Source organism: Argentina silus (genome assembly GCF_951799395.1).
Source record: "Argentina silus genome assembly, chromosome: 7".
NCBI classification, from domain to species: domain Eukaryota; kingdom Metazoa; phylum Chordata; class Actinopteri; order Argentiniformes; family Argentinidae; genus Argentina; species Argentina silus.
In genome coordinates this window covers 11,459,356-11,475,691 of record NC_139661.1, presented here as the reverse complement: position 1 = coordinate 11,475,691, position 16,336 = coordinate 11,459,356, and the positions used below count along the sequence as shown (strand labels likewise).

At 41.9% G+C, this 16,336-nt stretch overlaps 2 protein-coding genes across 3 annotated transcripts in view; one reads left to right on the top strand and one right to left on the bottom strand.

The window, feature by feature from the left end:
- Positions 1-10,797, bottom strand: part of LOC310807226 (membrane-associated phosphatidylinositol transfer protein 2-like) — a 44,631-nt gene extending 33,834 nt beyond the window's left edge. For both annotated transcript variants that reach the window (XM_083673607.1, XM_083673605.1), the window contains exon 1: positions 10,226-10,797. The gene's annotated coding sequence lies outside the window, so the exon portion shown is untranslated. The remainder of the gene's footprint in view (positions 1-10,225) is intronic.
- Positions 10,798-12,096: 1,299 nt separating this feature from the next.
- mtrfr (mitochondrial translation release factor in rescue) lies at positions 12,097-12,716 on the top strand (the record flags this gene model as incomplete). Its single annotated transcript, XM_083673306.1, has 2 exons — positions 12,097-12,270; positions 12,486-12,716. 2 exons carry the CDS (start codon positions 12,097-12,099, stop codon positions 12,714-12,716), a joined length of 405 nt encoding a protein of 134 aa, XP_083529432.1.
- Between the last annotated feature and the right edge of the window lie 3,620 nt (positions 12,717-16,336).

Genomic DNA, 16,336 nt, shown 5'->3' with positions numbered 1-16,336 from the left:
GTTTTATCCTGCTAATGGTTTCCCTGTACCAAAGCCACAACAAGCCGATCCTCCCTCTCACGACAGAGCTTTGTGAGCTCTATTACAATTAGTGTTTTCAAATGTAATTTAAAACCTCCCTACTCTTGCCCAATCCTTCCCACATGTGAAAGCTCCAGGTGCATCTTCAAGGCTAGCAAGCTCACCATGTACTATTTTCAGCATACTGTGGTGCACAACTATGACATACAATACATCAAAAGGCGTTCAATGTTTGTTTGAGGGCAATAGAGTGAGACTGAAAACTGGCTTAGCCAGACTAACTGTGCTTGCCTCAACCAACTAAAAACCTTTCCTGGGTTCAGGTTGGGGAAAGACTACACCGGAATTTTATCCAGCTACTTAAATGAATATGTCTTACACCATGACTTGGACCCTATGAGGATAAACATAACTCAAACTTACCACCAAAGGCTGTGCAAATTACCTCAGCTATTCATCTTTGCCTTGGGTTGACGTCCTATACCACCTACACTCCCTGTTATTATTGATATTGCTGCTGGCAGTCATCTCTAATGATACACAGACAATATAGGAAGAAAGGGACAAAACTGTCCAAGGCCAATGATTTTTTTTTAGGGGCGGAAAGTATTTCTCTTCTCTACATTGAGCCCCTAAACCCGCTTTCTATTCTCTCCGTCATTGCTTCAACAGGAGGTTACCATGGAGACATAGGAGGCTCTGTCATGATTGGCTGCTGCGATGCAGTCAGTGTGACGAGGAGAGTGGAGACCAGAGCTGCTACTCCTCTACTCTCTCCTCTTTCACCCTCACTCTATATACCTCCTCTGTCACCCTCACTATACCTCCTCTTTTTCATTCAGTTTCCATTTCATGTCCCTGTTTCCCTCTCGCTTGTTCTTTGTATAGTATGATTTTCACATTCCTCTATTCCATGATTTATTGCTCTTGTTTTACTGTAGTTCACATAGTCACGGTGATATAGGACCTGTGTGTGTACATGATACTGGTAACAACCGGTAACAGCCTACCAATGAAGTACAGTGCATCAACTATATTTGTTGTGCAAATTTAAGACAACCATCAGACATGAGTTGACAAGGTGGCTCATGATTAGGCCCACCTCTCACTTTACCAATACTCTCTATGCAAAACACAACGGCTGTGATTGTTGCTGACGGCCGTCTGTATAGGCAAATACAATATTTCTGTCTGCACCCTGTTGTGTCATCATGTGTAGGTTAAGAGGGAAATGGGAGACAGGCACTGTGGGTAAGGTTTCACATAGGAGAAAGGGGGAGGGAACTGTTAGTTCTAAACAAAATGTCACCATATTCAATGATACATTTCCAGCTCATATTTTATTCACTGTGCAAGACATATGACCAAATAAACCAGACGGGTTACCCTTGTTCACTCTTAATAAACTATGCATGACAAACAGAGAGACAAAGACAGTGTTGGGGACGTGGACCCAGAGTGAGCACTCACGTTAATTTGGCTGATGACTGACCCCGCCCTCCAGAAGGGCTGTGTCCTGCACCAACTAGAAAGCAGCATTGAGGCTAATGCTAACCATACCTGAAGGTAATCAGTGCTACGCTATCCCATCAGGTTATGGTGGCACAACAGTGCAGTTGAAATCTATAATGTCTGCAACATTATTACTGTATTTCTAAGAAATTTCTTATCCAAAATATTGAAATGTGTTGTGTAAAGTAAACTGTGAGTGGGAGGCGCTACTGCACAGCAGAGTAGTTATCCCAAAACTCCTTCTGTTCCCTGTGAAGGACTAAGTCTTTTAGTTTCCTCTGCTCCGGAGCTGACACAAATAGATTTGAGAGAAGGTGTATAATAGGGACAGAGGGAAATAGCGAGGGAGACAGAAAAATAGATAAAAGTATGCAACAGGAGAAATCAATAGAGAGTAGGCCTAGCTAAAGATAGAGAGAAAGAGGAGTAGGACAGATAAGGGGAGAGAGTGAGAGGAAGAGGAAGACTGAGTGGAGCGCATCAGGCCGTGACGCGGAGGCCGCCGTCAGAGAGTAAGGAGAGATGGATGGGGAGGGTGAGAGCTGGTTTATTTATAGAGATGAGAGGGCTGCATCGCCTATTTTACTTCTTCATTTTAAAATTACAGTGGTAAATCAGCCCTCACCGGATTTCAGCTCTGAACACTCCACGGTGCGCCACCACTCAGGGCTATTAAAAACACTGCTCTAGCAGTGCTCAGAGGTGCTGGACCGGTACCAGCACACCAAACACAGCAGCACAACCCCTGTCCCCAACCAACCCACGGCCTTGTTATGCAACAGGCAAACACACTCATCCCTTTTAAAAGGCAGGTCGAACTCAACCAAGGAGCAACACATGAAATACTTTTTTACTTTGGTATTGCCAGTCTGTTCAGGAGATGCACAAAAAATACCATTACACAGACACCCCCTCCATTCAGTTAGCAGTCTTAACATCTGCATTCATTTGAACAATACACAGTACATCGGTCAACATAATTTACCAGGGTTGACTGACTAGTGCAGGCCTATACAAGACGCTACATATATCTGCAACCTGCAGACAGCATGAACAACTGTAAAACAAAAATGTGGGTATGAATAAAACAGGTACCTACATGTCTTTGATACAGTTCCAGGGGGAGTATACAGTCCCACAGACACAGAGATAAATGGAGCAGATACCAACAGATGCTCTAATATGGTAGTTTATGCATGCAATCTTGAGCTATGTTTTTCATTCTTGAGTGTAGGCCAACATAAGTCACCTGAGGCAAATACAAACAAGTAACAAGTAGCCTAAACTACCCCCCCCCCCCCACCTTGCAGCAGTGTATACTACTGCTTACTGCCTTCCCAAAATGGTTCTACTCTGACTGTGACCACAGAGCGCTCTTCTCCAATTGACCATAAATGGCCATTTTCAGAGTTTCTCATACTCCAGTGACTCTCGGTTAGCTGGGCTCTGTGGTCACTTTCTCAACTCTCTAAAGGCTCCAGCTTTAGGAACTGCTTTAGTCTAAGAAATCCAGCAACCCTCTCACAACACATCCCTTAGGGGGCCTGATTCTGACAAGGACCAACCACGCTCTCTGTTCTCTGAATGGGCAGAGACGCCTTTGAGTGACATGGAACCCTTTGGCATAGAGAGGAGATAATATGGAGAGACTTCCGACAGCAGCACACACTCAGGGAAAATAAAGGAGAAGGAGGTGAGGGGGGGGTGGGTGAGGGGTCTGTGTCTATTTTTAGCTGCGGAGAAGTCAGGCGTCTGCACCCAGTGGAAAAGAACGAGGAGCGCGGGTAAAGTGACAAGAAGCAGTGCTGTCGCTTTCATTTTACATGATCTCTGTGAGTCAGAACGTGCCGACAGACATACTCTACAAGGGAGGAGGGAGGGGACTCACGCAAACACACATAAAATTGACCGACACAGACAGGCGTATGAACAGAGTGGGACACATAGAAAACATGAAACACAGAAAAAGCTAACCTGGTGTAGGTAACACAGAACTCAAAAGATAAACAAAGGACAAACAGAGGCCTTCACATGAGCACATACACAGCCTCAAAAACAGGCACTGATAAGAGGAGGAACACAAACCACACCTTCAAAGAGTGGCGTGGAGAGTGGGGGGCAGTGACATTACTAATTCAAAGCAGAGCATGGCACTTGCTGATTAGATTTGCCAATCCAACATCTACTGGGGGATTGAGGTCTTTGCTTCGTTTGAGCAGGCCTAATTGCATTTTCCTGCTTTAATACCTGAGCACTTCCCTGATGAAGATGGTGGGTCCCAGAGTCCCTGGGCTCGTCACCTCTCCCACCAGCCATTTACAATGGCACCACACAACATAACCCCATTGGACAAGACATGCCACTCCCCGAAAGGATGCAGTAAAAGAACTTACAAAGGTCTACTACATGCCACAAAACATAATGAATAGATACTTCTACAAGCTTGACAAGGCAAGACCCAAAAGGGATTAGACAAATAAACTGATAACACTGAAGACCCTTTACAACACTACAGAGAGCAAAATTGCAGGTTTGACAAAACACATTCTCAACAGATACCTCAAAGGTCTATACAGATAGAATCAGAAATGGGTATCACCTCAAAAAGAGGAGAAACACTTGAGGAATTGTATCTGAGACAGAATGTAGACCATTAGGGGAGAAGAGGAAAGGTTAAGCCTCCTAGGAAAAGTGTTGACTGAGGAAAATGAAGACTGTGCCCTCCTTGACACCCCTTCTCCCCTATCCGGCACAAACAGTGCCAATAAGGAAGAAGTCAGGGCAGTGCTCCTCTTCACACATTCCCCCTTCTTTCTCTTAATTTCCCAGACTGCATCTCTGTGGTGGCATTAGCAGTGATGTGCCATTAATCAGCCGGCTCATCAGGGATGCGTGGGGACAGGTTGTACCTCCGTAGTCCCTGTCAGTGGCTGAGCGTGCCAGCATTAGCATCACCTGCTCTGTTTTAGGGGAGGGGGTGGGGGAACTGCTGTGGTGGTGGAGGGGTAAAGGGAAAAGGGTTGGCATGGTACATTTGCAGAAACACAATGTTCAATTCAGGGCTTGGCACCAGCGTATTTTGAGTTTTAAGTGGCACAATAACCACATCAAGAAGCAGAGGAGGGAAAAATACAACATTTAAATAAAAATAAGTTTGCAGTAATAGACTTTAGTACTTACTTGGCTATTACTTACACACAACACACATACCCATGTCACATACTGTATAAAGGACACAGGAACAGAGTCACACAGGAGGTTACAGAAATATATAAAGTGTGAGGTTTCCATCTTCATAGTTCCATTACCAAGATCATAGTTCCATTACCAATCTCTGAAGTCATGAGGAACACTCCGCTTATTGCCTCCTAGAGGGCTGGGCAACACCTTTTGATTTGTTTAACTTGTTTTAACCTGTAAAACAATGCAATTCCTAATATCTTCTTCCCCAGCAGGGCAGTGAAATGTGGAAAGAAATGTTCGCCTATTTGCTTGTTCAGTGAAAACCACTTGAACCCTGCAGATTTGATAGAGCTACAAAGACTTAAAGGTAAAGGCCATGAGAATATATGGAATGTGGCACATATCAGAGGCCATAAAAGGAATATGGTGGTCCTCAGTTCAACAACAAGGTCCACTAATGCCTGTGTATCTCAGGTACTATCCACTGCATCTTATCAGTTGGCGATAGAGATAATTCAGCCTCCAGAGGGAATGGCAGTGTGTGGGAGTTTGCGTGTAGGAGAGGGGTGGGGCTCAGGAGGATGCAGCCTGAGTTAAGCCAAGAGACTATGTCTCCCCTGCCCCTCTCACTGTTCTCTGATACCAAATAGAACTTGCATGAGTGCCAGGGTGAAATTCCACACGTCCATGCCAGAAATACACTAAAGGAATTAGAGGCACTCCAGGTCATCCTGCCCCATGTAGACACGCCTAGCACAAACACACACATAAAGTCAAACAAAGCCAAAGAAGACACACAGACACAGACACAGACACACACACACACACACACACAGGTTATTGATGGGGATCAGGTGATTCAGATGGAGTGGTTAACCCAGAGAATTAAGTTACACAGTGAAGTTACCTTCAAGGCTACCCTCAAACTAGAGCAAAAGAGCAAATGGAGATTGCCCAATACACAGCCACCAAATAGTCCAGCTAAATGCATCTCGAAAGATTTAACTTTTGTACAACTTAATCTAGACTAGGCACCTCTGTTGTATCCACCACTAAGTAATGAGTCTTTAAAGAGGGGATCATTTAGCTCATTTGTGTTGAGTCTGTGCCCACTGCTATCTACAGCTGTGCTCATCATTCTCTTTCTACTTTCCCCATGTGCAGAGATCTCATGGTATCTAATCAGTTCAAATTATACAGACAAAGCAAAAACATGCACGGAGCAGCCTCAAATGTCTAGAACATCTCAACTGACAGGAAATGTGTCTTGTTTTGTTTCCTGAATTCAAATGTAAATCATGCAAGTGATGCATACTGTCGGAGACGGCACAGGTATTCTTGACAGCTTAACGGGAGAGAGAAATAAATTCAGATTACATCAAACAACGTGAATTTAGCATAATTCAAACATCACATAGCAGCATCCATTCATGCATTCACTAGTAGGCCTTCAACAATGTAACACTTTGACAGTCTACCTACAAACTGCTTATAAACATTCTTAAATAGTTAAATAAATCATTAAATACCAATAACCAATCAGGTAATGGAAACAAACCATTAAATTGAGTAAATGCATGTATAAGGTCCATTATTCAGGGTTTCATCAGGCACACCATTAATTGAATTATTAATTCCTATCAAATTCATTTATCTGTGTCATTTAGTTGTGGCTGGCCAACCTCTCATATTTGACAACATGTCATACGGTCTCCCAATATGCTGGTAGCTTAAGCTACATAAGAAGTGACATAATTCAATAATACACTGATGATAACCATTAGTCTTTAATCACAATAAAAAGTGATGACCTATTTCTTCAATGATAAATATGCTATCCTATGCTTGTGTTACTGAAAGTTGCTTAAATTACAAAAAATTAACTGCATGCAGACAGAACTAACACAAGACAAGAGAAATGTCTGATGAGCTTCAGTAAGTTCTCTCTCACCCTCTCTGTCTCTGACACGCACGCACGCACGCACGCACGCACGCACGCAGAGCTGTCAGAGTCCTGTCCACACTCCTCCCTCCCAGAATCCCGCTCAATGCGTTGGAAAAAGAGAGGCGTGTGAGCCAGGGACCCAGTTCTGGATTAGTTGGACACACACCAGAGGGTGAAGGAGCTCTCTCAAGTTTCACCCTCCTCACCAGCGTCCTCCTATCAGTATCCTTCCTTGCTCCACTTTTCCATATAATGAGAACTTGTACTGTATTTTTAAGTGTGATGATGATATTCAGTGTCTTCTGGAAAAACGCTGATAGTTAATCTTGGCATATACTGTAACTGTACAAACAAAGATATTAAGAGATCGTATCAGATGCCATGTAGGCCACCCACTAGGGATAATGGTTCATAGCTGCATTACAATTAACCAAAATCTAACAGGTCAGAATACTATTTTCTGCCATACTTCCTATTGTCTGTGAATTTTTTATCCATCATCAGCCAATCAAAATGTTAATTTTTGGAGTTTTTTTGAGGGGATAGGCTTATATCACTTTCTGACCAATAACAAAATAATCAGTCTACAGAGCGGGCAAGTATGCTTAGCACTGATTACAAAAACTGCTCTGACACCTCAAATAATGGTGTTTGTTAAGCATTATCTCAACAGCAAGGTCTGTGTAGATGACAAAGCAGCGAGGTGGTATGAAAGTAGCAGACACAGCAAAAGTAAACCATCTGTAATGTGACCTTGGTGTAGGCCTAAATAGAAAGTGAAATTGTGATGCTGGCCCTCAAGGTGAAAGGTTTTAGTTTGACACCAAAACTGTCTCTCGCGAGGTGTGGCTTACTTTTGCAAGTTTAATAATGAGTTATTATCACTAATGGAAACAGAATGACAGTATTCAACATGAGGGAGAGATCCTAGTACGACACATGAGGGAGAGATCCTAGTACTACAAATCTGTGCACAATTATGAGAACCTGCCTGGTGTTCACCCACAGAGTGCAACACAATCCAACAATATGCAACAGAGTAGTGCCCAACTGCAGTCATGTTAAAAGCATGTGCAGAACGCAGTCCAGGGGGTTCCACTCTCCCTGGGCAAGATCAGGATTTGGCACCTGACTCTGTCTACGCACAGCACATCCCCACACTGGAGGTTTCTGTCTCCTCCCCCTGTTGAGGTTTGGCAGGCTGTAAGCAGAGTAGCAGTCACAGATAGGGGCGGGAAAGAGATGCTGCATGGTGTCCTGCCATTGCTCCATCACAACCTCTCCCTACCCCACAGCAGCCACCTCAGGCAAGACAGAAAGGGATGGAACCTCTTTTCATATGCATAGCCTGGTGAGAGTGGAGAGCTAAGGGAGGGACCTTAAGAAAAGATTACTCTCCACACCAAAGTGGCCCATGAATTCAGGGTAACATGACACCTTTAAAAACTCCAAAGCCTACTGTAGTCATTACTACCACTGGTGTCTGTACGCAATCAAGTGAGAAAGAGGGGTTTCCCTGGGTCAGTGGGTATTAGTGATGATCTTGATGGTTATAATGGATCTTTTTCACCTCAAGTCCCCTCCACTTAAGTATCATCAGAGAAGCACTCCAGGAGTTGAAGAACACACAGTAATTTCAGCCAAGTGTGTTTATGGTGCGAGCACTTCCTCATGAAACAGATAAAGGAATGGATAAAGAAAATCTTGTGTGACTCACCATCTGTATTCCTTTCCATGCTTCATACTACACCATTTCACAGTTTAGCCTAATCAAAGTCTATGCACAAACCTGACGGTGAGGAAAAACGTCACAGTATCCATGTCAAAACTATTTGTACAACTGCACTAGGGCAAAGAAGCAATATTTAAATTCCTACAGCAAGAATGCATTGAATCTTTATTTTGTTTCCTCTCGCATTTATCTTTGTCACTCTCCCTGTTCAGGTTCTCCCCTGTTCAGGTTCTCCCCTGTTCAGGTTCTCCCCTGTTCAGGTTCTCCCCTGTTCAGGTTCCCCCTGTTCAGGTTCCCCCTGTTCAGGTTCCCCCTGTTCAGAAAAGTTAGAGGGCCCAAAATCCCAAATAAAGAATTTCAGAATGTTACTCAACATTGCTACAAAATGACAGACATTCTGACTCAGTGCAATACATGACAAGTTCCCACATGCCAAAATAAATAACTTGCATAGACTCCCTGTAACTGACACAATAACCACCAACACCTATAAATCTCAGAATAACAACTTGAGACTTGTGTGCTAGTTTCCCATGGGGGGGGGGGGGGGGGGGGGGGTCAGCTACTCTGCAAATCAACTAGGCTAATCAAGGCCATCCATAGCCTGTTGGCTGGAAACCATCAATTCAAGGAATCAGCATACATTCAATACAGTGCCACTGCAAATGGGTCACCCTTGAGCAGAGTGACACTACTGTAGCAAGGTCTTCAGAACAGTACCATTGCTTCCAGGCCTTCCTTCAGTGCAGAACCACAACATGGACAGCACTGCTGCGTTTATTACTGTGGAAAGGGAAGCACTGAGGCCCACAGAAACAAACTAAATAGACAGCTGGGTAAAGACGCAATGTAAGGGGCACATCACATATCAACAGGCATCAATTGAGAGTCCAACATTCCAACAGCCTTCATTTAGACCGAATCAAGTGAAACATAACTGATCCAGATCTAATGCCAACTACAGTATTTAAAAATGAAAAATAAATTTAAAAAAAAAAGTGTTGCAAAATCTGCATGAAAAACACAAGACCAGACCTTCTCGTCACAGTCTACCAACAATGTGCACTGCCATACACTACCAATATCAAGCTTTTAAACTGGGGCAGGGGCTGTCAACATACAGACAAGCTTTAATTGCAAAAGGTCAAACAGGGTATGCATGCTGTGCTATATCCTTGTGATAAACCTGCAGTGAGGGCAGACATATATGCACTTACATGATGGCTTAACCCATCACTGGATCAGTAGCTGTAGATCCTCAAATAAATAAAGATATTCTATGAGCAATGCATGGTGTCTACGTCTGCAACATGTTACACAATCCTCAGATGATGTCAACAAGCACTGCCACACGTGACTGATGCAACAATATCACAGCCCTCGCAGTAATTCAATTATGGCAACAAGTAACCATCAAAATGTATATGTTTTCAATGCAGAGTTTGTTCGTTCGAGTGATTACTATGCCTAAACTAAACTCCACGACCACATACAAAGCTCTCTCATTACTTGAGTGTGATGACGAAAACATGACATGACGGTGACAAAACTGCAGCTTTATCAAGGGGGTCAAAGCATATGAATGATGGACATTTCACATGCAAGAAATGCAAATAGAGAACCATTATTAAACGGTGCATGCTGCTGTTTGGAGAAAATGTTCCCAGGTTTTCCTGACCCAAAGTAAACCCACCATCTTTCAACCAAATCAGTTACCTAGCAACATCCCGGCATGGTAATCAGAAATTGATGGCTTGCAGTGCTTATTACATAGCTGCATAAAAAGGACGTGTATGCACCACTATGCTGAAAAAGAATACTCCAGCACTTACCCAAAATCAAAGTTCATTGGTTGTTCCCTCTGTTTTGGTCACGAGCGCGTGCTGATTCCTCACAACACACCGGGCATTGATCAAAATAGATGGCATTCAATGCCAGCTGCATATGTTACAATTTTAACCCACAATTACATGAGCCAGTTTCCTTTACGTCGCCTTGAGGCCGTTTGATAGTTGAACGACCTCATGTAAAACAGGAATTGAGACAGGTCATCATCTCTAGCCTTAGTTGGATCTGAATCGTCTCATTTCCTTCAAAGACATACAGCCTCACTTCATCTTTTTAGAGACCAACAGTAACAAATCGGGCGTCAAGTTGACAAACGACAGAAAAGCAATATAATGTCCTTGACTTCCCTATATCCGCACAGTTTTAAATTCACACACGAGTTGTCTGCCTTACTCCCTTAAGTAACGACACTCGTGGAGGAGCCAGCCGACTCAAACGCTGGTAAAGCAGTTCAATAGCTGGTGTCCTCCACTTGAGTCCAGAGTGTAGGTATTAAAAATATGGGTGAAGAATACTCGCCATCCTGCAAGAGCGAAATGTCTTTTGCCCGCTGAATACGCGAGCCACCAGTGGAAATTCAGGTTCCCTCTCGCGCCCAATCAAGGCGAAATGAGTACGCGCCTCCTGTTGGCCAAATCGGCCAAATGCACACAGAATGCAACGTATTTCCGCAAACCGAGCAACATCCATTGATTACGTCGTAGAGAGTACAGAAATACATTCTTATGAAATAGGATAAAGTGACGTCAAGGAAAAAATAGTAATTGTGATTTTGGCTTCATATCTTATTAAGAAGATTATTGTGCAATGCAATAATACAATAACAAAACACTGTCAACAGCTGACACAACATCACTATCGGCAGACCAGGGTTCTAATCTGAGATGTGATGTAAAATATATGGAGATTTGGAGCTGTTACCCAGTTTCGGCCCTTTGATATTTTATTGGGGCTCTAAATGTAGACATGTCCTGCATTCAGTATAATGTTTATTGGGGGCCCCGTATTATGTCATACATTTCTCGCTTGTTTGGCATGAGTGTGAGTGCGACTGTATGAGACTGTATGAGTTAGGGAACAAGTATAGTTAGGAATAAATACAAGAAAAACTGCTGCGCAAAACTGACATTGGTTGTATCCTGTTTTAGGTTAAGTCATTAAGTCGTTAAGTCCGAATACATTATCAACCAAACAGGCACGGGTCCTAAAATGTGAATCTTCCACATAATCCTTACCATCAGTAATTGTTCAACAATGTCATTGGATTTATGGAGGGGAAGAGGAGGGTTGCGTTGATAACATCTGGGATGCACATCTACAAAATCTAGCAGGCTCAGGCTGCTCTGCTGTCCATCTCTGCTGTCCATGGCTTATTCTATGTACACTTGAAGCCAGGACTGGTGGTGGCGACAGTGTGCCAAGTGGTCCACAAAACACTGTTGTAATGCAACGGAGAAGAAAAACCGGAGAAGAAAAACCTAGACGTTGGATTGGACAGATATATGTATATCTTACTTGATTGGCTCTTAGATTATATCATGCATCCTAAAGAGGAAGTAATGTTTTTTTATTTTATTTACAGGCGCAAACACGAAACTGGAAGACAGCGCGGATAGTGTAAATAGTGTAACGGACGCATCACTTTTCTTTTTACTATCATGTGTCCGCTGCTGCATTGTTAAAACGTTTTTTGATAAACGTAGACTAATGCAAATGCAACCAAATGCTGTCATAACATACGACAAGGGAAATGTCCTCGATGTTCTTTTTCCATCTGATCTCTAGAGTGACCGGGAGGGCGACATGGGGAAGAAGCTCTCTCGGGCAGTCCCCATTGCTCAGTATGCCACCAGTTATGTTGACACATGTTCAGAACGCCGGTAAAAAAGATTACATTGATCTTCCCGTTCTAAACGAGGATGAACTGGACGAGCAGTTTGTGAGAGGGTCTGGGCCAGGTGGTCAGGCGACCAACAAAACCAGCAACTGTGTGGTGCTCAGGCACATCCCCTCTGGCGTTGTCGTTAAGGTTAATAGTAAAGATTGTTTTTTTTCTATGCAGGCTAAATACCACATCATGCAATGATACATATGTCTTCAAATACGACTTTAACAGAATAGTAATGAAGTACACAAGAATGGAAAGCATTATTCACATGTCTCAGGGCTGTATGACCTATATCTGATTGTTGTTATTGGGTCTTTTTTTAGTTGTGTATGGTTTATTATACTTTTTTCCTCCAGTGCCATCAAACCAGATCTGTGGAAACAAACCGTAAAAGGGCTCGGGGGATCATGATGGAGAAGCTTGATATCTTCTTCAAGGGGGAAGAGAGTGATATTGTTAAGAAGAAGAAAGAGTCCGTACAGAGAAAACAGGACAAGAGGAAGAGGGCAAATGAGAATTTGGAGAAGAAGAGACTGTTCAAAGAGACACTGATGTCAGACTCCAAACCAGAGGACAGCAAGGGTTGAAACAAAAAGGATGCATGGCCATGTATTCAGACTGAATGCAAAGAGGCAATGTGTGTCCCATTCCTCCCACATTGTGATAATTTGAATTGTAAATAAAGATTGATTTGATTTTTACCAAGACGCTTTGTTATTACAATGAACAACATACTACTTACATTCATTTTAATGCAAATATGTTTTATTACACTAGGTAATAATAAATACAAAGATGCAAAAAATGGCTTCATTACAATAATTATTCCATGAGTTTACATAAGTGTTTGGCACTATCCCTTTTGCTGTAATTCAGGCTAAACTGTTTACAATGTAAGCCTACTAATATTCCTTTGTCAAATGCCCTTTGAAACACCCTTTAAAAAGTCATGCAAATTTCACTAAATGATAAGGCATTGCTAGTACTGTAACATGCATTAGATTTACTCTTCATATAAGTAATGTTGAGTTTTAGACATTCCCAAAGGGAACACACATAAAACCATAAAAAGCCTAGCTGAGAACCTGACAGAATTTTGCATTGTTTCACTTCCCTGGATATCAGTCTGGATCTGACGCTGATGCTGGTTCCAGACTTTCATTCAGAGTGAAATTAAGCACACTTCTGTCTAGTTTCAGACTAGTCAAATACAGCTCATACACATTTTTTTTTTTTTCTTCAAAGATCAAAGTCCCTTCTGTTGCGGAAACATGACACTTTTACATTTGTGTTGATTGGTCCAATAAAGTACTGAATAAAATATAGGGGCTTGCTCTTTGAATGCTGTCAATCTTCCGACTTGAGAATTGGTCCAATGAGTATGCCATTTGCCTACTAGGACCTTGCATTTCTCTCTGTTTCTACCAGGCATTCACGCACAAGCCCCCTGGCATGAATAATACCTAAAAGAGAAGAAAAATAATTAACTTGTTGAGTCCAGTCATTATAGAATTGACCCCCACTTTGTGCTTACTTTGTTCAGGGATTATTTTCTTTGTGACTGTTGCTAACAGTCAAATGTATTTGTGATTATACTTTTTAAATGTATGAATGCCACAATAATACAGGAATGCAATAACACAGGGTTAAACAATAACTTTAAATGTATTTGGAGACAATGAACATACCCTCATTACAAAATCAGGTCAAGGGTTCAAAAGCTTTTTAAAGGTTATCTATTGGAACTTAGAACTTTAGGATAGCCAATGCTCTGTAAAAACAATTGCATGGCAAGTTTCTACAAATTACAAACCCACACCTCGTTTTAGTCTCTCCATTGCGCTTTTGCTCCCAGCATAAGTTGGTCTTATCTCCTTCCTGAGCTCTTCAATGATGGCTAATAGTTCTGCATATTTACTCTGAGGCACTTGATTTCCACTTGAGTTCTATGATACAAAACAAGATGTTATGTACACCAAACAGTGGGATAAGATGTAATGATAAGAGTCAACTATGAGCTGTAATGAAAGTCATAATATTGAGCACACCAAACCCTATGAAAATAGTAGCCTATTCTATATTAGCCTAGTCTGAATCTAAAGCAAATGCTACTGCTACAGTTGTGCCACTTGAAAAGTTACTCCCTATCCCATTATATGATGCATTGTTATCACCTTCACAATCTATTGGCCATTTCGGTCCTTACCTGTGAAAAGCCTAAAGATGGTGGCCCATAATCATTCACCATTGGCCTGTAAGACTGCAATGTTGCTATGCTCGTCGAAGGTGAGTGAACAGCTGCAACTAACATCAGATAAAAAGATATGTATCACATTACACAAGGTACATGCAACACCTCTTATGCAATCATTTAAATAATGACAATTAACATGCGTTACTTCCATAACTGTTACATCGCGTTCAGCCAAAAATAAAACTAAAAACGCGTGACGTGTACTGAACAAAGAGCCAACAATTCAAACAGGTCATTGTTCAGTAACCATCACTTTATTTTGAACTTTTATAATGTTTATACTTTTATTTTCGGCAAACTGGTTGGCTGAACGCTGTGTAACACGTATGGAAGTAACGAGGAACAAGCACGACCCACTTTAAAAATTGTGTGAAGACTGTGCCTGCTAACTCGAGGACAGAATGTACGAGTCGGAACATTAGCTGCTGTTAGACATAAAAGTCAGTAACAGTGACCTCTAACGGCCGGTCGGGCTAGATCGAACTACAGCCGCAGATTCTAAAAGATAATGGTTCACAATGTTCATACAATCCCACCCTTTTTTAGTAAGATTATTCGGTGTAATAAAGTGTGAAAAAAAAATCGATGAAAAGTATACCTCTATACCAAAGAGGGTGAATTACTCTCTTTGTCTATAAATAACACAATTGTGAGGGTTGAAGCAATTTGAGGGGGACGAGATGCAGTGAGGCCCAGCGAACGCTGGGTGTCATCAAAGGGTCAAAGAACAGTCCACATTCAGATCAATCATTAGCCTTGAGGAAACAATCATGGAGGAAGCCGTACGGGCAAAATTAAAAAAGTGATAACATTTTGATACATTGTAACAGCATCCATCCACACAGCTATTCCGATGATTGACGGCGCGTGTCCGGTTTAGCTAAACGAGTGAACAACAGAATTCTAAACTTTATAGATGCGCAGGAGAGAAGGCTCTATGATAAGTAATAATGGCGGATATGAATCAGCTCCGGATCTGACCCTATATATATAACTGGACAAACACTACAGTCACGGGCTTTCCCCAGGTATTCATCACAACATCGAATTTTACACCCGACAAAACAGTGTGTAGACTAAATATTAAATGATATTTCCTCCTCACCTTGGTTCACGGAAGTTCCCGGAACATGCTGATGGAGGTTGGGCTTGTAAGACATTCCCAGAGACATTGTAAATTAAAGAAATAAAAATCGTCCAGAAATTCACTGAAGCGTCTCTGTCTCCCTCAGACACTTTTTGTTTACAGCAGAGCAGCACCGGCAAATATGGCCGTCACTTTAATGACACCTACAGTGCAATATCATCAATGGCAAATTCTTGGTTATTTGACCCCAAAAGTATATTTATTGTTAACTTTTCGATGCAATGTAGTAATTATTATTAATGTCACGACTTAACTTTCAACTAAAACATATGAACACGTTTAATTATAATTGTTTATATAATCGTTAGAAAATAGGCCTTTTGCTTTGAGCAGTTGATTCATAAAAAAAAAAAAAAAAAGTATGTAAGAAACAAAAAATAAAGAATAGAAATGCTACAGAAGAACAAAGGATTGACAGATGATTATCCATTTCAAAGTGGCTACGGGCGTGTATTCAATGCATCATTGAGGCCCGTAAGCTTAATGCCATGGGTGGAATTACAAGGGCGTCTGGGGTCGACCTAAGAACTGCTAACGTAGTTTATTTTGAGGTCACATTTATAATCATTCTGCGAAGTGAGAAATGTCAATAAATTGAATAGGAGACCGTGTGTTGTATCACGTGGAATTTTTAAGACATCATGCTAAGCCTTAAACAGCTGGGCGCAATGTAGGGCTATGTTACGACTAATCTTTATTTCAAAAATCTCAGTTCTCTTAATTACTTAAAGTTATGACATACCCCAAGTACTTAGGCTAGCCCATCATGGACTAGCTAGACCTTGGCCTTGGACTCGTACAGTTCG